This window comes from Penicillium paradoxum (assembly GCF_028828445.1).
Source record: "Penicillium paradoxum strain IBT 22861 chromosome Unknown utg000006l_segment0_segment0, whole genome shotgun sequence".
Taxonomy (NCBI): domain Eukaryota; kingdom Fungi; phylum Ascomycota; class Eurotiomycetes; order Eurotiales; family Aspergillaceae; genus Penicillium; species Penicillium paradoxum.
In genome coordinates this window covers 3345351-3369129 of record NW_026643184.1, presented here as the reverse complement: position 1 = coordinate 3369129, position 23779 = coordinate 3345351, and the positions used below count along the sequence as shown (strand labels likewise).

General features: G+C 41.7%; 4 protein-coding genes across 4 annotated transcripts; 2 read left to right on the top strand and 2 right to left on the bottom strand.

Moving 5' to 3' along the window:
- N7457_007622 (uncharacterized protein) lies at positions 1-1395 on the top strand (the record flags this gene model as incomplete). Its single annotated transcript, XM_057178665.1, has 1 exon — positions 1-1395. One exon carries the CDS (start codon positions 1-3, stop codon positions 1393-1395), a length of 1395 nt encoding a protein of 464 aa, XP_057030409.1.
- Positions 1396-15577: 14182 nt separating this feature from the next.
- On the bottom strand, positions 15578-17858 carry N7457_007621 (N,N-dimethylformamidase beta subunit family domain-containing protein; the record flags this gene model as incomplete). Its single annotated transcript, XM_057178664.1, has 2 exons — positions 15578-17722; positions 17781-17858. 2 exons carry the CDS (start codon positions 17856-17858, stop codon positions 15578-15580), a joined length of 2223 nt encoding a protein of 740 aa, XP_057030408.1.
- Positions 17859-18930: 1072 nt separating this feature from the next.
- On the top strand, positions 18931-20654 carry N7457_007620 (Major facilitator superfamily domain general substrate transporter; the record flags this gene model as incomplete). Its single annotated transcript, XM_057178663.1, has 4 exons — positions 18931-19047; positions 19099-19167; positions 19225-19670; positions 19721-20654. 4 exons carry the CDS (start codon positions 18931-18933, stop codon positions 20652-20654), a joined length of 1566 nt encoding a protein of 521 aa, XP_057030407.1.
- Positions 20655-21573: 919 nt separating this feature from the next.
- Positions 21574-22875, bottom strand: N7457_007619 (aldo/keto reductase; the record flags this gene model as incomplete). The annotated part of the gene is made up of 5 exons (XM_057178662.1): positions 21574-21909; positions 21974-22054; positions 22109-22362; positions 22422-22614; positions 22672-22875. The coding sequence occupies 5 exons, from the start codon at positions 22873-22875 to the stop codon at positions 21574-21576; spliced, it is 1068 nt and encodes a 355-aa protein (XP_057030406.1).
- Between the last annotated feature and the right edge of the window lie 904 nt (positions 22876-23779).

The following is a 23779-nucleotide window of genomic DNA, read 5'->3' as shown; positions in this document are numbered from 1 at the left end:
ATGGAGTCAGTTGGAAGTTTTAGGCCGATTCCCGAGCTCACATCGTTGGAGCGTATTGGACCCAAAGGCTGGCTCCGTTATGTTTTTCCCCTCCAGCTCCAAGGGGAATATGATTTGGATGAAGTTGCCCGTGTCCTTCAAGCCGGATACAGAGGTCTTATTCAGCGGCTACCAGAGGTTGCATGCGTGCTCGTTCCCGATGACCGTACAACGCAACAAGGTGTGATGAAATTCCAGGAACAAGATCAAGCCGATGCAGAGAAAATAATCATCAACGATTTACGTCAGAATTTTGGACCCGATTATGCGGAGCTGAAAGAAAAGTCTTTCCCCGTGGCGTCGTTCGATGCCGATACATTCTGCCCTCGACGTGTGTGGCCGGTAGCCGGAGATCAATTGCCAGTTTCGGTAGTGCAGGCCAACTTCATTCGTGGAGGGTTGATCTTGACGTGGTGCATCTTCCATATGGCTGGCGACGGGACAGCATTCTACACTTGGACAAAAATATGGGCAGAGGAGTGTCGCCGGGCACAGGGGCTTGAGATCCTAAATGCTGCCGACCTTCCGGATGCTATATGGAAAGACCGTGAGCTTGTGATGCGATCGTCTGGCCGAAATGCGGGCAAACTTGAAGACCATCCGGAATATACTCTTCTTCCTTTCACACCCCCGGGACCACCACCGAAAATGACATCTTTGAGTCATCGGGGGCAGATTTTCTATTTTTCTCCGGAGTCTTTAGCGGCGTTGAAGGCAGATGCGTCTCCAGGAAATGCCACCAAGCCTTCTGAACAGAAGTGGATCTCGACAAATGATGCTCTTTCGGCGCTCCTTTGGCGTACAGTCATGGCAGTGCAATCACCTCTGGAAACTCTGGAGGGCGATCCCGTTTCTGTATTCAATATTGCCCTCGACGGGCGACAGCGGACAGATCCCAAGGTACATCCTGCGACGTTGGGATGTTTCTTAGAGTATATTGCAGTCTCGTTGCCCATCCGCGAAATGTTGAGTACTCTAAATTTGGCGGATCTAGCCATCGAGATTCGCAAAGGGATCATGCGAGCCGACAACCAATTTACAGACGATGTCATAGCCCTGGTGGAACAACTTGAGGATGTTGATCGGCTCGTTCCTACTGCTTTCCTGGATGTCCCAGGCTTCAATTGCGTGCAAACCTCGTGGCTGAACTTTGAACTATATGGTTTGGAGTGGGGCCCTCTGTTAGGCAACATCCAAGCTGTACGAGTGCCACATGTTGGCTGCATCAATGGCGGGCAAGTCGTGCTTCCGCTACTACCGAATGGGGGAATGGAGATTTTGGTCGGTGTGGAGGAGAACTGCTTGGATCGACTGTTGAATGACCCCTTGTTCACGAAATATGGTGTTGCTAGGTAGATTCCTCGTGGATGTGAATTGGTCGGTAGAACAATCATAATCTTTTAAAAGTCCGAATCATAGACGCTTCCAGGTACGGATTCAGGGATACTTGGATCTCCTTTCACCCTTGTGAGTTGGCCTATTTTAGGGGCCTGAGCCTCACCCGATTGAGAAAAATTGCCGCTCAACATTTAACTATGGCCCATGTTTCCCGCCATATAACTTTCTTTTCGTACTCGAGTGACTGTAGCAAATCATCACCTGGTTTTGGTGTACCTAGCTTTTCGGATATGATTATGAGACCGACTACGGGCACACTGTTTTTACTACCGGCACACTATTAACTAACCCGTTTTGGGATATTTCCCGCTGGCCATAATTTATTCACAGGCTGTCGTATTTAATATGGTACTCCCTTAGTATTTCGGATAGTACCCGAATCTTATCAGGGCACCCTATCGCGAATGTAGAATCTTACACGCCATCTATACTATCATGCAAAAATAAAGCTATTCCTAGATGCTGATTTGATCAAGTTTTTTTCTACTAAAAAGGGGTTTAGTACAAAAATGAGGCTATTCCTAGATGCTGATTTGATCAAGTTTTTTTCTACTAAAAAGGGGTTTAGTGCAAAAATAAGGCTATTCCTAGATACTGATTTGATCAAGTTTTTTTCTACTGAAAAGGGGTTTAGTGCAAAAATAAGGCTATTCCTAGATACTAATTTGATCAAGTTTTTTTCTACTAAAAAGGGGTTTAGTGCAAAAATGAAGCTATTCCTAGATACTGATTTAATCGAGTTTTTTTTTACTAAAAAGGGGGTTTAGTGCAAAAATAAAGCTATTCCTAGATACTAATTTAATTAAGTTCTAGTGTAAAAATAGAGTTTTTTTCTACTAAAAAGGGGTTTAGTGTAGAAATAAAGCTATTCCTAGATACTAATTTGATCGAGTTTTTTTCTATTAAAAAAGGGTTTAGTATAGAAATAAAGCTATTCCTAGATACTAATTTAATCGAGTTTTTTGATACCGAAAAAGGGGGGTTTAGTAATATAGGGTTTAACTAGTCATATAATTATAAAACAGCCTCTATTTTAGGAGATATACTTAATCGATAGATCTTAGCCTACCGCGCTCCTAACCTCTAGTGCTCCTATCTATACCTTATTTTTATACCTTTCTACTTCTTTATAGCTATAGACCCCCCCGAAATCGTCTAAATTAAGCCCCCTCGAGCCCCCGAGCTAGAGCTATCCCTTACCGATACTATACCCCTATTTAACTCCACTATACCCGGAACTACTAAAGAGCTAGTAATAGATTTTATAAATAATTAGGCTATACTACTTAGCTTCGTCCTCTCTACTAAGACCTCGAATCCTTATATAGTCTATTTCTAGTATACTAAGGGGCGAGAGTATCGTAATAATCGCTTACCTAAGTAGAGGCTTCGTAGGGCTTAGAATTATAATACTAACTACCCCTTTTATAGTACCCTTACCCTCTTAGGAAATAGGGTTTAGTATATTAGAATTGTAGATCCTAGTTATAATTATAGTATTATTAATATAGCTACCTCGATTATCGCCCGTAAGCGAGAATTACGACTTATCTCCCTATTCCTTAATACTTAACTTACGTAGGATACTACGAACCGTCTTATTCTTACTAGTATCTAGCTTCTTACCGAGGAATAAGGCGAGCTATCCTACCTTCGACCCCGGGATATTACTAACTACTAGGCTAAGCTTAGTCTTACTAAGCTTTAAGGTCGTACCCCGGTATAAACCCTTTTAATAGACTTTCCGAAGGATAGTAGTTAGATTATATAATATAAAGTTAATATATATAATAACTCGCTTAGTTATCTCTTTTTAATATATTTAACTAGCCTCGAGTTACTATAGGCCTATCTATATATTATATAGATAGACTATATATATAAGATTAATAAGTATAAGATACCTCTACTTAATATTATCGGAGCGTCTCTAGTTAGTAAGACTTTTTATATTACCTAGGCCTTTATAAGTAATAAGCGATAGGCTATATACCGTAAAGTACTATACTAGCTACGTAATATTTATATAGCTATTAGTACTAATAGTAGTATCCTAACTATCTCTCGCTTAATAACTAAGTTTATCCCCGAAATTATTATAGCTCCTATTTTAGGAGTTAATCTTAATTATAATAGTTATACTACTATCACTTAAAGTTAGCTAGAGAGTAATTACCTTAAGAGCTTTTTACTAAGTATATCGAATATTACTCTATCCTTAGTTCTATCTATAGGGATTAAATAATCTTATTATAGTCCCTAAACTATTATAATAGATAAGAAAAACGTACTATAGAATACTATTAAAAATATAGTATACTATATCTACTATCTCTATCTAATTTACTAAGCTAATATCTTAATTTTACTATTATATAGGTATTTCTAGTATCTAAAGCACTCCTTTATATCTAGTATATTATCTATAATATTAAATACTATAGATAACTAACTATCTATAGCTATCTCTATTAGTACTCTTCTAAGCCCCTCTAAACCTATACCGTAGATAGTATTAGTAAAAAGATTAATACTATCTAGTAATAAATAAAGGCTAATTAGTATTTAATCGTATTTATAAAGGTAGGGGGTAATAGTAAGAGGGGTTAGACTATTTATATAGAGACTTAGTAGGCACGCTTTTAAGAGAAATATAGGTACTATCTAAATCTTCTATAGTATATCGATAAGGAGTAGATATAGGGCTATAGTAAGCACTTCCTACGTTACTATACTAGTATATTTTTATACCTAAGTAAGACCTTAACTTCTCGGGTAGAAGCTATATATAACTCCTTAAAGCGAGACCTTAATAACTCGACTAAGGATCTACTAGCCCTAACTACTACCTTTAAGATTATAATAAAACGCTATATATTAAATATCCGTCGTAAGATCTATATATAGAGGTTCCGGAAACTATATAATATAATATTAGTTTTTTATAATATTAAAGGGCTAGTATCTAAGTAGGCTATTAAGAAAATAACTCGAGTTTTTAACTACTATTTACTACTAAGTATAGCTAGTATATTAGCTATTCTAGTAACCTACTTATATAGATCCTCGGGAACTAAAGGCACTCCGTATATCTATCGTATATTCGAAGTTTAGGAGAGGGGTAAGAGTCTCTCTTAGATAAACTTCTATCTATATTACTAGATCTAACCGTTAATACTAGGGGTATATAACTAAGGCTATAAGCGGTAAGTTTAAAATCCGTATATTATACGCTCTCGCGGTTAGCCTATATTAATATAGATAGTATTATTATAGATAGTATTATTATAGATAGTATTATTATAGATAGTATTATTATAGATAGTATTATTATAGACGGTATTATTATAGACGGTATTATTATAGATAGTATTATTATAGCTAATATTATCGTAGCTAATATTATCCTTCCGAGTATCCTAGTGTTTTAAGAACTTAACCTATCGAGAGCTTTCCTAATTTAAGTATATCCGATAGGAAGAAGCTACAATTATCTAACGATTAGGGCGGGCACTAGCTAAGAGGTGTTATAATAACTAGACCACTTAAGGGGAGATAATATCTAAGGATAAAATAGCGGTTAGCGAGGTTATAATAAGGGGTAATAGGCGGGGACGGGGACGGGGACGGGGACGGGGAGGTAGGCTAGGACCTATCAATTAAGAATATCTTATAAATTAGAGGTTATTTTAAGAGTTATACGTAGTATAAATTTATAGTAAGTAAGCTAGGCTAAGATCTATCGATTAAGCATATCTCCTAAAATAGAGGCTATTTTACGATTATATAACTAGTCAAACCCTATATCACTAAACCCCCTTTTTCGGTAGAAAAAAACTCGATCAAATTAGTATCTAGGAATAGCTTCATTTCTACACTAAACCCCTTTTTAGTAGAAAAAAACTCTATTTTTACACTAGAACTTAATTAAATCAATATCTAGGAATAGCCTCATTTTTACACTAAACCCCCTTTTTAGTAAAAAAAAACTCGATTAAATCAGTATCTAGGAATAGCTTCATTTCTACACTAAACCCCCTTTTTAGTAGGAAAAAACTCCATTTTTGCACTAGAACTTAATCAAATCAGTATCTAGGAATAGCTTCATTTCTGCACCAAACCCCTTTTCAGTAGAAAAAAACTCGATCAAATCAATATCTAGGAATAGCTTCATTTCTGCACTAAACCCCCTTTTCAGTAGGAAAAAACTCTATTTTTGCACTGGAACTTGATCAAATTAGTATCTAGGAATAGCTTCATTTCTGCACCAAACCCCCTTTTTAGTAAAAAAAAACTCGATCAAATCAGCATCTAGGAATAGCTTCATTTTTGCATGATAGTATAGATGGCGTGCAAGATTCTACATTCGCGATAGGGTGCCCTAATAAGATTCGGGTACTGTCCGAAATACTAAGGGAGTACCATATTAAATACGACAGCCTATGAATAAATTATGGCCAGCGGGAAATATCCCAAAACGGGTTAGTCAATAGTGTGCCGGTAGTAAAAACAGTGTGCCCGTAGTCGGTCTCTATGATTATAACCTCTGAGAGGTCCAAGTCTGACCACACTCTACATTGGCTTGGTCTATATGTATGAATATAGCATACCCATTATGAAGCTAAATTTGCGTAACCCGACAAATACATTTTCTGATCCATTGCGCACTTGCGCTAGAGGCTTTCCATCCCATTGGCGTTTTATCTAAGCTCGAGCGCTTTCGCTTCGTCGAGGATTGAACTAAGACTAGATGCATGTTCCGTTTCTCAATAACTTCAGAGGCTTCAAAACCTATTCATATACACACACCGATGAACGGTATCCTGGGCCTGTAGTCGGGTGGTGGTCTAATATGGCGGAAACAAAGAGGGCTTCTATCAATGATAATGTGAAAGGACCAAATTTGGGTGGAATAGGGGGCTTGACATTGGGATATACGCCAGCTGATGGTAAGTTGAGTGTCGAATTGAAAGACATGCTGATAAGGGTGCAAAGGGGCATGAGGGCCAATGACCCAAAATGATTGTTGGTCTAGTTGATGCCTGCATAATGCCTCATTCTAGGTTGCTTGTTTGATCGCTCTATACAGTGTGTTATAAATGAAGCTATTGCCCTTTCCATGTTCATCTCTTTCATCATTTCTATCATCGTCATCGGGCCAAAGCTATTCCCATCTGTAACCACCGTTGTGACGTAATAAATGCCAGCCTATATCGATATTGAGCCCCATAAAGCTGAGGTGCGCGATCTTCTCTAACAAAAACCACTTATAAAGCTATTCGCACTATTCTTGAGCTGGACGGAGGACGAAGGACGGAAGTTTACCTTGAGGTAAGCGTGAAGCGGTGACGTAGGTACTGGGTAGTGGTAAGGGTGAAGAGAGAGGGAGAAGCGAAGAGAGTAATACCAGATAAAAATGCATTCATCGCTCGGTCCGGGAGGTTCGTAATATTTCATATGGTGGGAATAGCTTCATTCTATTGGACTTGGCCACTTTGGGTAGGTATTTTCATTCCTGTCTGTTCAACATAAGGCACTGATAAGGCATATGAAGGCATCAAATCGGCCAAAAAGTCAATTGGGATATTGGCCGTGAGGCCCCTTCGTAGGAAAAAGGATAAGAAAGACCTGAAAAGGATAGGTATGTACAGAAAGACTTCCGCACCGGCCCATAAAGCCCAGAACCCAACCCAACCCAACCCGTAAAGGGGCCGGGTTTTGGGCCCCCGTCCTTAGTAGACCTCCGCAATGGGCCTGGTTGGGCCCGGACCTCAGGCCCATAGCCCAACCAGCAGTGGGCTATGGGCCCTACCTTCGAAGCCCAACCAAGCCCATGGCCCATTATGGGGGCCCATGAGGCCCCTATTAAAGCCCATCTGTATGCATAAATACAGTCTTGGCGCTTATAAACCTGCTAATTAATGTCTGTTCTTTACATATGTTTAAGTCTATATATTTACCGCGGAAGATCTCGGCGCCGGCCCTAATTTAGCCTAATACGGGGGTTTAACAGGTAACATAGAATCAATATACAAATATATATATTTAACATAGAGGGAGGTAAGTGTATCTTTCTATTAATTTACATTTTTCTTAAATTTCATAAATCTTAATTTTATTAATCTCATCTATAGTCAATTCAGTTAATTCAGTCAATTCAGTTAATTCAGTCATTTCAGTCAATTTAGGCACCTATAGTCAATTTATATAGGGGGTAATCTAAATACCTAGAAATACTAGAAAAATCTACATTACTTATATATCTGCTAAGCATTAGCATGTTTATATTGTTTAAAGCCTATTAGGCCCCCATAAAAGCCCAGTGGGCTTCTACCCTAGGCCCATAGCCACCGATGGGCCTAGGGACCGGGCCCAAAGCCCAGCCCATTTGCGGGTTAGGGCGGGTTAGGCTTTGGGCTTTGCGGGCTGGTGCGGAGGTCTAGTCCTTAGGTCCATCGACGGGCTACGGGCCTAAGATGGAAGCCCACTACTGGTTAATAGGCCCCTAACTAGGCCCTGAGCAGTATAAACACAAGAGTTAAACCCCTTTTTAGGCTTTTCAATATTACCCTATGTTTTTGCAAGAGAAAAGGATCATGGAAAATGGAGTTCACATGTGTGCCTGACCCCTTTATCCTGATATCATGTGATACCCTGACTCGAGAGTAAGGTGAAACTCTCATCATGACGACAATGAGTCATGGAAGTAAGGTGAGACTCTCAACATGACGAAAGTGAGCTTCTCATTATGATGGGTATGGGTCAGGGACGAAGAGGTAAAAGGTGGCCCCCCCTCTTCTCCCAATCCTGATCTTAGCAGAATTAGTCTCTGCACGAAGATTAATATACTGTCTTGGCTTCCATCTGTCTTTCTTGCCTGACCAACAGGTGCTAGCCTGAAAACCTAGTATCTCTTTACAGCTTTTACCCCGTTTTTAAGCCTTATCCTTAAGGTACTATTTTATTCATTTAAATTATTCAGAATCAAGTACTAGTTATCTCCCTGTATCGCGTCTAAAAACGTGAAAAGACGCGTTATTTAGATAAGTTTTAAACTATAGATGTTTACTTAGAAAGTGGTGGTACTCTCGTGGGAATCCTAAGAATGTCTGATATCAAAATATATATCAACATTTTTTTGTTGAAGATACAGAGGTATGATACAGCATGTAGGGTTCAATAATGGGTTCAAATGATACTAGGAATAGGATCTCTTATGGAAGTATTGAATTGTCTGAAGATCTAGATAATATCTGCCTTTTCCTACTATTTATGCCCCTTTATATGCCGAGGATCAGAGTCCTTAATTTGGCCCCTAAAGGTGGGCTTTTCGGCAGAAAAGACAAAAAGGGCGTAGCGTTAATAATCCTACGGATAAGAGAATCCTGCCTTAGGCATGGTTCTTAACACGCCCCCTTAACGTATAGCCGTTATATATCGTAAGATTATATTATTAGGGACTAAGATAAATGAGGTTTCTTAGTTAAAAGGTGTAGCTTTTAGACTATAGGAAGGTGTAAAACTAGTAGTTTTACACTATAAAAGACGTAGGGGTTTATTCTGCCGAAAGTCTATATATTTTAGGGTTAAGGTTTAAACCTACGATAAACTCTATAAATTTAGGAGCCCTAAGGGGCTTTATTAGTCTATCTATAATATTTTTAGTCCCTTTTATATATATAAGCTTAATTTTTCCCCTTTTAACTTACTCGCGGATCTAGTGCTAATATATATCGATATATTTTAAACGTCCTAAAATAGTAAGGTTCTTCGTTATTATAATCGTAGACTAGCTATCGCTATATAAAGGGATAGGGGGGAGGTCTATACTTCCTTAGTAAAAGTTAAGATCTTTTAGTAGTTTTTGTAGCTAAATTACCTCTCCGCTAGTAATTAAGAGGGCTATATATTTAGCTTCGGCGTTTAATTTTACTATACTAGTCTACTTTTAAGATTTCTATAATATTAGACCCCCTACGAGGAAGAAGATATACCTAGTCTTACTTTTACTTTCTAGGGCTAATCCGTATAAGGCGTCGATATACCCCTAGAGGTCCTAATTAGGTCTAGATTAGTATATAATTACGTAATAGCTAGTACGTTCTATATAAGTAATTACTCTTTATACTAGATCCTTATATTTAGCGTTTAGATTTATAGTAAACTACGAAAGTATACTTACTACGAGTAAGAGGTTTAGACGTATAACTATACTAGTATAGTTAATCGAGTCTATATCGGATTAGTACTATTTTACTACCTTATTTATAGCGGTAAAGGTCTCTTCTTTTATTAGGATAATAAATAAAGGGATTATAGGTCTTAAAGTTACGGTTTTTAAAAACCTTTTAATATATATTTTTTATAAAATTATTATTTTTCCCGCCTCTCTATTATATACTATTTTTATCGAAAGATAGTAAGATAGCTCGTTAAGGTCCGATATAGACTATTTTATTAAAATAAGGTCCTTTATAGTTTTAACGAGATCCGCTATAGAAGCTATAATTAAAAAATCGTCGATATATATAAAAATATAGACGATCGTACTAGCGCCCCCTTAATTATACTATATATAAAGATATAGATCGGAAGTAGATCGTATAAAGCCTTTCGTTAATAAGTAGTCCCCTAATATATTAAACTAGTTTACTACTAACTATTTTAGACTATAAAGACTCTTTTTTAGGAGGTAGACTTTATCTTAGATCTCTAAAAAATCGGTATTATCTTCGAAATCTTCGGGGTAGTATATTAAGAGTCTTTCTTTTAGCGTGGCGTTAAGATATATAACGTTCACGTTAATATAGGCGGTAAAAAGCTTCTTTTACGTAATTATAGCGAGGAGGATCTATAGTGTAACGTAGCTACCTATACTAGTAAAGGTCTCGGTATAGTCTAGATCTTCCCGTTATTAGAAACCTCTCGCTATCTAGCGAGCTTTAAATTTTAGGGGGTTTCTATCCGCGTCGAGTTTTAGTTTATATACCTACTTACCGGTAAGGATACGTATATTCTTAGCGGGTACGGGGGTAGGGATTATCTCCTAAGCTTTAATTAAACTAAGCTATTTAAACTCGATTTTTATAGCGCGGTATTACTAAGGCTAAAGGGGTAAGTTACGTGCTTATCGGACTAATTTAGGGTCTTCTATCTATTTAGGGTCTATATTTTTTAGGGTTATTAGTAGGGGTAAGGTTAGGAGATCCTTAGATAATAAGGTTAGTCTAGCTTATATATATAGGATAGTAGTATATTATATTAGATCCTATATACGTTTTTTATCTACCTAAGGTATAGTAGTATAGAAAACCTTATTTTAGATCTTATAATTAAGGTTAGCGAGTTCTTTAGTAGATAGTCTCGGTAGGTTAGCTAATAAGACCGATTCGTTACTAGAACTCTCGTCGATAAGTCTAAGATCTCCCTTAGAGTCTAAAAAGAGAGTGCTTTCTTCGGCGGAAGAAGTTATAGGGGTCTTTTCGGCGGAAGAAATTATAGGGGTCTTTTTAGCGGAAGAAATTATAAAGTTTATATTATTTATAGGGTTCTTAGGATTTATAAGGTTCTTAGGATCTATAAGGTCCCTAGAGTCTAGGAATAGGAATCTAGACTATTTTACTAACTATAGGGTTTCTAGTAGGACTAGGAGATTAGGATTATTATATAGGGTCTAGTTATCTCTTTTATCGAAAATAATATCTCTCCGAGTTATAATCTCTCCCCTATTTCTATCTACGTTTAGACGCTAGATACGGTATTATATACTATAGTAGCTACTATACCCGATAAGTCTACCTATCTAGGCGCGGGGCTATAAATATCTACTTATTAATATACTAACTATAGCCCTAATCTCTTCGGGGCTTCTTATAACGTAAGCCTTACTACTAGGTATCCGTAGGAATAAGATATTAGGTTTTCTACCGAATTATATTTTATATAGTATTTAGTTTAGGAGACCGTCTCTTTTTCTACCGAAATAGATAGTAAGGTTACGGGTTATTATCACTATTTTTATTAGTTCGGGCTATAGCGTATCTAGGAGTCTAATATCGTCGAGAATAGCTCTAGTATATTCTTACACTATTCGTATTATTCTTTCGACTTTACTATTTTACTTATATATATATAGTGCTAAGAAATATAGACGGGTGTTAGTATCCTTAGCCTATTTTTATAGGCGGAAGTTATTAAACTCTCCTCCGTAATCTAATTAGAAGGCTCCGATCTCTAGTCTACTAGGCGGTAGTATTTTACTTCCTATTACTAGTAATAGGGGGAGATCGGGGGTTATAAAGGTCTTAATTATTATTTCCCTTTCGGCGGAATATATTTTTACTATTTTAATTATAAGGTCTAGGATAAAGTCTTTATAGGAGGTAAACTATATTTCTCCCTATCCGTCGAAGTCGTCGATACTAATTATCTAGTATTAGTAGCTATCTCCCTAACCTTTAGGTATTTTACCCCCGCCCCCTAGATTAAGGTATATAAGATCTCCTATTTTACTAGATCTATATAAAACTAGGGTTCTATAAGGTACGAGCTAAGCCTTTCTAATTTAGTAGTAGCTATAGGGTCTTTTAAGGGTAGGTAGGCCTATAATATTAATACCTTCTATAATTTTTACTATTTCCTATAGGGGTTTAATCCCTATATAGTATAGTCTATAGTACTAGGTATCGATATTAACCCTATCCTTTTTAAGCTTAGTAGGTAGCTCGCTAGAAGAAGTCGAGGTAGTCTCCGAGGACTATTATTTTAAGCCACTAGACGAGTTTATCTTCTATATCTTTATTACTCTACGGGTAGCGAGTATTTCTACCTTTTCTACCTAAGAAAAGGGTCCTTTTTTTAGTAGAAGAGATATTACCTTTTTTAGCGGAATAGCGTCTTTTACTAGTTAGCTAGGTAAACTTACGGCGTTTTCTAGTTTTTACGTACTTAGGTCCCTTAGCTAGGGGTAGGGGTCTCTTAGGATAACCTCTATATTATTAGCCTAAGAAATTAGATATCTATAGGTAGTTTTTTCGGCGGAAATAGGAGTATCGGCCTAAATTTTTAGATATCCGACGCCCCCTACTTCCTATATTATCGTTAAAACTAACGTTTCTAGATCTAGGGTCTAGTATCGGTATACGTAGCGAACGTTTAGTATCTAATTTTTACCTTTTCGTAGTCCTTTTACGAGAATACTACCGTCTAGTTTCCGGAAAATAACCTCGTCTCTATATATCGCTATAATCCTATAGTTAGCGAGCTTAGGCTACGAGATAAGGTTACTACGGAGTTTAGGGAGATATATAGTCCTAGTAAGAATAAGATCTCTCCCTTACTTAGTCCTATCGTCGACTATAATCTTAATATCCCCGATTATACCTTAGACCGGCTAGTTTATTAGGGTTATTTTAATCGTAGTAGTTAATAGTTTCGTAGTGCCTAGTATAAAATAGTCTAGCGAGCTAATTATATATTTATTATAGGCTATATCGTAGATCTAGTTATTAATTAAGATACTAGTTAAGAAGTTTTATACCTCGTAACTATATTCGACCTATATAATTAGGGTTTCTATAGTCTATTTAGGTACTAAATTAGGGTTTTTTAGCTAGTATTTCTTAGCGGGGTACCCCTTCTTTTTATAGAAGGTATATACTAATCCTAGGGGTCCTCGTTATATATAGGGTCCTCGCGGTTTTATAGGTTTACTAGTTTCCGTAGATAAGGTCCTTATAGCTACCTTTTTACTAGCGGCGAGGTTATCTTCTTCTCTTTATAGTTCGCTATATAGGCGATTAAAGAGGTATTAGTCTAGCTAGTTAGTTAACCTACTAACTATTTTATCGTAGTTAAGCTTCTATAGGTATTATTCTAGGCTATCTAGGCACGCTATAAGTTCCGTATATTTTTCGAGTTCGTCTATTTCTTATAGCTTAATTAGTAGACTCTTAATCGGGGGACGTATAATAGTCTTATTAGTCTATATAGTCTTAAATACCTCGATTAGGGTTCTAACGTTATAGACACGGGATACGTATAGTACTTTTATTATAATAGCGTCTTATTCGGTAGTAAAAGTATCCTTTATATTATATTAATTTTATAATTCCTACTAGATACGCTTAGGTTCTAGAGGGCTTAGCGGTATAATATTTTTCGCTAAGTCTAAGTATATAGTATTTAGGATAGTAAGCTAGGCTACTCCCTTCTATATATTTAGTATATAGTACTTCTTATATAAAAGGGGTAATAATCCTATTTTACTATCGATAACTTATTCGAGAAGGTTTTAGTTTAGTACTTACTATATATTAGCGGTCTAGGTATAGTAATTATTTAATCCTATAAGTTTTAGTCCTTTATATTCTTCTTTTCTTTTAAATATTTTTCCGAGGTCCTAAGTAAAACTAAGATATTAAAGGGCGTTTTCTTCCTCTTCTCGGGTATTATTCTTTAGGGTAGCGTAGCGGTTACGTAGCGAGAATATAGAGCTATCTCGATTAAATCGGTTTAGGTTATTAATCTATATTAATAGAACTTATATATTAGTCTTAATAGACTTAGAGACTTTAGCGGGGGGTCTACCCGCTACGAGCTACCTAGTTAATCCTTAGGGCTACTAGGTATAGAGATACTCGGTCGACCCGAGTTCTCTAGCTAGTTAATCTGTAGGGTTTAGACGTTATAGGCCCTAGCCGGGGTCTATATTTCTAGTACTAACGGGAGCTATAGGACTATTATTTCCTCCTTCGTTATCGCTACCCTCGCCTAAGGTATTACTATAGTTATTATCGGACCCTAATTCGTCTAGTCGGTCGGCGTCGGAGTCGGAGGGTTCGTAGGGTATATAGGGTACACTAGGTGCACTAGATACCCCCCTATCTCGCTAGGACCGTCGGGTGATAGGGGTTATAATAAAATTGATAAAAAAATAAGTAGATCTACGAGAGATTAAGAGGTATAGGTATAAAAGGTAAGGTATAAAATAAGAGGTAAGATATATATAAAAAGGAGAGAGAGATCCTAGGGTAAAGACCTATATATATAGGTCTAGGTAAAGATTAGATAAAAAGGTGTATAGGGGTAAGTAAATATTTACTAGTAAATATAGCAAATAGACTATACTACGCAATTTAGGTATTCCGGCTATTAGAGATAGCCGGGCTTATAACCTATTGAAGATACAGAGGTATAATATAGTATATAGGGTTTAACAATGGGTTTAAATGATACTAGGAATAGGATCTCTTATAGAAGTATTGAATTGTCTGAAGATCTAGATAATATCTGCCTTTTCCTACTATTTATGCCCCTTTATGTGCTGAGGATCGGAGTCCTCAATTTGGCCCCCAAAGGTGGGCTTTTCGGCAGAAAAGACAAAAAGGGCGTAGCGTTGATAATCCTACGGATGAGAGAATCCTGCCTCAGGCATGGTTCTCAACATTTTTCGACCCTCACTAGGCAATCAGATTATCTTTAAAATTAGGATTCACACTTATATACGTATTGTAACTAGAAATTAGAAATTTAAACTCTATATAGTTAGTAGAAGAGTTTGAATACAGCGACTATAAGATACTATTTTCCCCCGTAAATGGGCTATAATAGGGGCCTATAAGGCCCCCACTAATAGGCTATGGGTTGGGTCGGGCTTCGAAGGTTAGGCGGGTAAGGCCTTGAGCCTAGGGCGGGGGCCCATTTATGGGCTTTACGGAAATCTATGTACAGATTAGCAGGGCCAAACCAGGTGAGTCATGTCAGCGCAGTATAAGCCCCCTAGGCTATCAACAGGAACCTTGGTTTTTGTTATGGCCTAGGTAATTTTGGTGCGTTTTTCACACTGATAACACAGATAAGTCGCTAGAACCTCAGGCAGAAATGCCAAGACCTTCCATCCCCTTCTCTTCCATCTCCTCCTTCTGTTCTTCTTCCATTTCCTTGCAACACCTTGCCTGTTGATCTTCTCACATTCGGAACATCATGATCCGATCTCCCCCGTACCCGGTCTTACATTCTAAATCGAACTCATCATCCCGAATCTCAGTAAGACACCGTCACCTCGTATACAGAGGCACAAGACCAAATGGCCAGAAATCAATCAATTTATATGTACTTGGGTAGTTCTGCAACTGCGAGCTTAAATACCGTGACCCCTTCCTCTCTTCAAAAACTCTCTCAGGACATTCCCGGTCATTTTGGCTACATTGTTGCTGTAGTTATCCCATGCCATGCTGCAGTACCAGTTGATACTACCAACAGAAAACACTGCACCACCTCCTGCGGTATCATAATATACCAGGTCGCTTCGGACTAGATCACAGTTTGAGCCCAGAGTATTCACCATGGGAAACATCGAGTCTTCATTGAAAAGCCCAAAGCTGTCATCGTGCTGTTGACTTCTCGCCAGTAGAACCGCATCAGATGGTGTCCCAAGCGCGTTATCCAGGCGATCGATCTCATCACCACTGGCTCCACCACCAAATCCGTTTTCACCAATCAATTCATTGGGACTGACGCCATCGAAAATCCAGGCAAACCGGGCATCCTGCGCATATTTCGAATTGGCCACATAGGGCTTTCCTTTTCCTGTACCGAACGCGCAGGGCCCAATGCCCCAGAGGTAGTTGGGAGCCCGACCGCGGCTCCGCCAAAGACCTCCTTGAGTTCCAGTGAGACTATGCATCCGCTCGCCGGCGGGGAAGGTGACTGATCGACATCCTTGATCACCTTTCCGAACCTCAAGGCGATGAGAGCGTGCGTTATCTACATCAGCGACCCAATAGAATCCGTTGCCGCCCAGGTACATCATGTTGCCACCTGACTTGGCAAATGCACCAAAGGCGTCCAGAGTTTGCAATGAATGGTACTCAGGGTGACAGCCAGTGATGAGAGTGGTGTATTGGGATGCTGCCTCTACACCTCTGCTGTTCAAGCAATGATCGGTGATCACATCGTACGGAATACCGGAACGTTCCAGGAAGCCGATCATGAAAAGGTCAGCACTGAATTCGCGAGGCCGGTCCAGGGCCCAGTGAACGTATCCTGGTCGAACATTGAGGATTGGTCGGAGAGCACTGGAGAATGCACAGGGGGAGCCGTCTGTGTGTACATCGTAGGCCGAGAGGCCTAGATCTGGTCGTGCATCCAAGTTCTCATAATACTCATTGCCTTGACCAATGCTGACTCCATCGGGAGTCGTCATTGCTGAGGATCTGCTCTGATCGAACATTCTCTCATTGGCATATGCGAGGTATGTGAATGTTGTGAGAACCAGAGCGACCTGAGCCTTGGAGCTTTCATTCGGTCGGACGAAGAAAGTGATCATATCGCGTACCCCGTTTGAGCACTGAACTTCCACGGCATATGCACCTGAGCGGGCCGTGGATGGGATTTTAATGGAGAAGTTTGTCGCCCATTTCGCATCGTCCAAATCATCTTCATGGAAATGAATCGCCCCGTACCCATACGAGGCTTTGGTCCAGTCGGGCTCAGAGCCATCCCAGTTGTATCCCTTGACAGCTCGTGTAGGTGCATTGATTAAGACACCGTGGTGATCGTTTCCAGAGACGTCCAGGACCGAGTCGCTGGAAATTCCTTTAGCGAAGTCATATTGGGCGACAGTTCGTGGCGATGAGCCTGCAAGGGTGAAGGAAGGAGAGTCAATCCGCCCATTGTAGAAGCATGATGGCTTTGGGCTTGACTTTTCAGTATCTTTGAACATTCCTGCACCAAACAACAAGGCATTGGATCCCAAGACCATGGGCGCCGACAGATCATTTTTTGTTGCCTCCCCGGCGGGAGCCTTTTCGGCCAGACGGTTTAACTGATGGATTTCCGAGGTGATCTTCCGGTCTACGATGCTGATGCGGATTCGTAGCCATCGCCAGCGATTCACAAGAAGTTGGCTCTCAATGACCTCGATTTTGTCGCCTGTGCCGATCAGAAACTGGAGCTTGGAGTTCTTCAAGACCACCGCGAAACCCGTTCGAGAAGATGGGTTCAGACACGAGACAAGGGTTTGGCAATAGTAGTTGACATCTAGCAAGTAGGGTTGGGCATGGAACTCTAGTTCGAAGCCCTCATCCTCTGCGGGTGTAACATCTGCCCAGGATGGAATCTGAGCATAGGATCCTGGGCAAGCATCTTGATAATAGCCGTCATTGCGATGGCCAGCGGGGACTTCCGTGATCTCCTCCACTACCACGGGGGGAGCATGATCGCCGCTATGCCCCTGCACGAGACGCACTAAACGGTGGGAGTACTCTTTCTCGGTGCTCGAAACCTGTGAGTGTTAGTTTGCGCACGACCACCTTTGTTCACTAAATATGTGGATGACCTACTTTGATGTCCACCGGTTCTCCCGGGGAAACAATCCAAGGTTGGGCATAACCGATGATCTGCGTCTTTGGGGAAGACATGATAGACCCTAAGAGACTCCAGCCATCGTGTTAGCCCGGGATCCTTTGGTCCGAAACGTAGGGATGGCGCTTACAATTTCCCAAAGGAGGGATAAAGGTGAGCGGGAATTCAAAAACAAAGAAAGAAAGAAAGCGACAAGAAATTCTAGTTCCTCTGCATTAGTACTAAGCACTAAAGTCATCGGGGACAAGACATATACCTTTAGTCTGGAGTCCAAATGCTCCGAATCCCCAAATTGGCAATGGTGATTTGCTCCATTTGGAAAGCAGAACAAAGCCACTTATCTATCCTCCCGTGGAAGCGAAGGAGCAGTGGACGTGCAAGTGTCAGTAGACAAAACGACAAGCTTTCTCCCGACACCCGATCGGCTGTTTCTCACATGATCTGGAGCATCTTCAGCCGATACCCGTGGCTTCAGACTCCTCTCCGGTCGGGAATTGACGACCAATCGCTAAGGCGCCAGTTGACGCGTGGGCTTATCCTGTTGGAGAGCTAAATCCGCTTAAGCACAGCCTATCGAAGGCCATCGCCAAGATCTTATCATCTCACAATGCGACGTTGCACTTGGGGACTCTATCCCCATCCATCATCCACCATCCCCTATCCAGGGTAATCATAAAATCCACAGATACAAAGAGTGTGGCGAGATTCAATCCAATCCCCCCCTTATCTTGGACCCACGGAGTCCTCGAGGGACGATTTGGGTATGCCGGCATTGGGGGCGGAATCTCCTGGAGGACCAACCAGCAGAGCGCCTGAGATTACTAGATTGCCAGCTTCGGAAGGCGAGGCGCAGGAGCTACGCTAGCAACCCCAGACCCCCACTCCGGGGAAACAAGATTACGCTTTTACCCCAGACTCCGTCTGGAGATACGCGACCGGCAATGGTCTCCATCCATTGGTTGTTTAATATGCTTCCCAGTCGTGCTATCAGGTACCTCCTGATCTGGAGTCTTCAATGGACGTTATATAAGATCACGAACGCCCTCTTTCCTTGATTCCTTCACGCGATTACATCCACACGCAAATACCCACAGCGAACCCATTGCTGCCCACCAGCTATCGTCCACAATGGCCACTCAGGATATCGAACACATTGGGGACTCCAAGTTGGCTCACTCCAAGGCCGACTCGGACAAGGCACCTTCGGAGGTCGAGGGGATTCTAGTCACGGTCACTAATGAAGATGTATGGTCATCTTGCACTCCGCGCCGAAACACACTGACACCTATTGTTTAGAGTGAGCGCATTAAAAGAAAGACCGACAAGGTCATTCTCGCCATCCTGACGTGGGTTTACTTCCTACAGGTGAGATAACCCAAGAATTACCCCTTGCTAGAATCCTCCTAATTCGCTATCCGCCAGGTCCTGGATAAAGGCGTCCTGGGGACTGCGGCCCTTTTCGGTCTCAAAGAGGATCTGCACCTGAAAGGAAGTGAGTATTCTCTCATTGCATCTATTGCCCCTATCGCCCAGCTTGCGTGGCAGCCCTTTTCAGCATGGCTCATCGTGAAGGTTCCACCCCGTATCCTGATGCCAACTCTGGTCTTTGGCTGGGGAACCGCTGCAGCATGCTTTGCCGCATGCAACAGCTTCGGAACTGCGGTCGCTGCTCGTTTCTTCTTGGGTCTTTTTGAAGCTGGGTGCATGCCGCTCTTTACCATCATCACTAGTCAATGGTATCGTCGTGTCGAGCAACCGCTTCGAGTCTCGATTTGGTACTCCATGAACGGTACTGCGACAATGGTAGCGGCTGCTTTGTCATATGGTCTCGGCCATATTCCCTCGGACGTGGTGGCACCTTGGCAAATGTAAGCTAGCTCCACCTTGCGATGCAAACATGTCACTAATGATTATGTAGCATCTTCATCGTTGTTGGATTAATTACTATCGTCACCGCACCCTTTGTCTATTGGAAATTAGACAACGATGCCACCACAGCCCGTTTCCTCACTGAGCACGAACGCCTTCAAGCCGTGGAACGCCTGCGGGCAAACCAAACGGGCGCCTCTACCCACAACTTTGACTGGTCTCACGTCTTAGAGGTGGCTCTGGAACCGAAGAGTTGGCTTTGGGTTGCGATGGCCTTGCTACCAAACATGGGTTCCGCCATGACCAGCATTTTTGGCCCTCTCATCGTCCAGGGCTTCGGATTTGACAAGTACGAGACATCCTTGCTCAATATTCCTTTCGGGGCGGTACAAACTATCGTTGTCATTGCCAGTTGCTGGGCTTCCTACAAGGCCAGTTTGAAATCCGCCGTTCTAATCGCGTTCATGCTGCCTGTTGTGGCCGGAATCGGCATGCTTTATGGGATCAGTCACGATCAATCCAATCAGGGGCCGCTACTTACTGCTTATTACCTATGTGCCTTTTTGTTCGCCGGGAATCCCATTCTTCTCTCCTGGGCTGTCGCTAACACGGCTGGTGCCGCGAAAACATCCACCACAATGGCACTTTACCAGATTGGTACATCTGCTGGCGCCCTCGCGGGTCCACTGTTGTTTACTGACGAGCAAGCGCCCGAATACCTCCCTGGCACTAGGGCCACGCTTGGGTTGTTTATCGCCTTGATTGGTTGCATTGTCATTCAAGTCTTCAACCTCGCCTTCTTGAACCGGCAGCACAGAAACAAGCGGATCAGCAATGGCAAGTCTGCCGATATTGTTGATTATTCTATGGCAAATAATCTGAACACTACTGATGGAAAGGTGTTGGATCACATGCCAAGCCAAGCGCCACCATTCATGGACTTGACAGACCGGAAAAATGACGAGTTTGTGTATGTTTATTAAGAGTGTCTATGGATGTTCCATTAAGAGCAGTGATATCAACCTTGCCTGAGGCGAGTGATTGCCACAAGGATTCCATCCCATAATTATACAGCTTCCAATGTTGGCAATGACATAACTTTCTAGTTTAATCCAAACATGAAGTCTATAATCTTCATACTTGTGTTCAGATAAAGTATTTAGATACAGTTAACCGCTGGCTACATGTAACTACCTGATGAATCGCTTGGGCTCATTTGCGTTATGTAAATGTCATTCAGGATATCCAGTAATCCTCCTTCCCAACACCTATATGGAGCCGACGGTCTGCCAAGGTGGGATAACCATATAGCCAACCATTCATCCACTGTATGTATACTCATTTTGAGCTCTATAAATCTACATAAAGAGATATCTAATACATGGGGATTCTCCTTTAACGTTACACCTGTAGATCATAGGTGCAGATTATCAAAATTGAAACATATGCAACTCCAAACCATGATCATCATGATTATCCTTTCTCTTCCTTTTTTTCCTTCTCTTCTCTTCCACTGAACCCATGTAGCGTAGCTGTGTGGACTTTGGAAACCGCCTGTAGAGAACCTCATTTATTCGAAAGGGCTACAGACTGGAATGATTGTGGAATTTCTTAGCACTTACACTCTCACTGTCTTTGTGTTAACTTGAAGGGTGCGCTTTTGTAGCTTCAGGTAGTGTTCGAGATGCTCTCATCAAGATGGCTGCGGCATGTGGTAGATATCAATGGTTATTAAAAATCGGCATTTTGATAAATATATACTGAAACATCGTCCATCAAATCACTCGTCCGACCAAGGGGCAAATTGTGCGGATGAATTCGATTCATAACCCCAGCAACCAAGGCAATACCTTGGAAGGCCAAAAGGCCCCAACGGGGTGCACATGCACAGACAGGACTCTCTTAGGAATGGCCCACAACTTCCACTGGTGTGTACACTTCCTCCAAATATTTTTCTTCCTCGGGTGTCAGCACTTTACCGCGTGCAGATATAGCATCCTCGATTCTCTCCACGCTACTGAAGCCAATGATGGGACTCGTTACTCGCTTCAGCGTCCAGGCCAGGGTAACTTGCGACATAGTCCAGCCCTTGCGCTTCGCCAGCTCCTCGACTCTGTTGATAATCTCTGCGGATTCAGGCCGCATGGGAGAAGGGCTTTCATCGCCACCGGCAGACCGAGTTGTCGTTCCTCGTACGTTCAGGGGACGAGCAAGCTGTCCTTCTGCAAGGGGACCCCACTAATGAGTCAAAACAATTAGTCGACATCATTCCACATGACTGAGGGATTGGAATTGCTCTTACTGGCACAACAGCAACGCCCGTTGCGTTGCAGTACTTGATCATCTCGCGTTCCTCTTCGCGATACAGCAGATTATAACGATTCTTATCCCGTCAGCACAGGTCGGCTCAATAGGAGGGTTCTTCGTTAGTACATACTTGCATTGCAATGAACTTCGTCAATCCCTTTTTGTCTGCGTAAGCCTGCATCATGGCGAACTGGTACGTCCACATCGACGAAGCTCCGAGGTATCGGATCTTTCCGGCAGTGACTAGGTCGTGAAGAGCATGCATGGTCTCTTCAATTGGCGTGTATTCGTCAAAACGATGGATCCAGAACACGTCCAGGTAGTCCGTTTCTAGACGCTTGAGGGAGTCATTCACCGCGGTAAAGATTGCGGACCGCGAGAGACCTTCCAGCCAGTGTTAGCATTGTGACCCGTTAATAATATTGTTGTTTTTATGAACTCACCAAACTGGTTCACATAGTCCTTGGTTTGCCGCAGTTCATCAAGAATGGGGTAAGCATGGAACTGCTGCTCTCCCACGCAGCTGAATGCCTTGGACATTAGCACCAACTTCTGTCGCGGGATGTTATATTCCTTGATCGCTTGGGCAATGACTTTCTCGGAATCGCCATTGGAGTAAATGTTGGCTGTATCCCACTACACAGATCCACCGTCAGTTTAAGTTCTTGGAGAGACACCGGAGAAAACACAAACAGTATTGATTCCCCGGTCATAAGCCGCCTTCAACAGTGGGAGTGCCTTTTCTGGCCCAATAACCCAGTCAGCCCATTCCGGGTTTCCAATGCTCATGCATCCAACAATAGGAACAGATACACGGAGTCCGCTATCTCCAAGGCGCTTGTATTCAACCTTGGTCTCCTCGAGGGACTTTGCGACTCCAGCTGGGAGAGGTGCCATGATGATATTGGGTGAAGTTGAGAGTTACGAGAGTTCCACAGAGTTGTAAATGGAAGCAATAGGTTCTAATCAATTTCCATACAGCTCCCTTTTATAATTCAAAACGAGGCCCGCCAATATGCTGTACTCATCTCGACTTCTACGCCAGCGCAGCAAGTTCCGATGGTCGGGTCGGTTGTGGCCGATGGAGAGGGGCCGACGGGGGCATATGGCAGCAGATGGAAGCAGATGAGGGCCGATGAGTCCCGAGGTCGGTTGCCTTTTACAGTAGTGCTCGCCGACCGGAACAGGAAAGCGAGCATGGGCTCAGATAGGCAGGTGCGATGTAAGGTTGTTTCTCTTTTTGGTCAAGATGCGGGGTAATTGGTCCCATTGGTCACAGCCTGCAGTAGCGTCGGCTAGTATTCGCTAGCGTGGATTGGCGTAAATTAGCGTAGATTAGCGTAGATTAGCGTAGATTAGCGTCCCCCGATTGCTCCCAAGACTTTAGTCGCGCACTTGGACACTATTAAGTTCAAACCCAGGTGCCAAAGAACACTTAAATACACTTCATGCACCTCTGAGAGGCTAATGAGATAGCTTAGTAAACTAGGGATGGTACTATATATCTCATCTATCTCGGAGTCTTTCACAGGTTCATCTCGCGCAAAACCCACGGGCATGATGCCACTATCTACGTTGTACATCAGAACCACTATGTGGAAACTTTAATTAATTTGGTTTCAGGAAGTTCATGGTCTGCTCTCAGATCGTTCCAATGTCGCTCTGGTATCGAGTGGTAGCTACGACTGGTATTGTTCCTGTCATCAGACATTGCTTGCATCCTACTCCGTACTGTCGTTGATATCTTCTCAAACATATGTACTACGTACGGGGTACTGTGTGGTATAATTTATATCAGTCA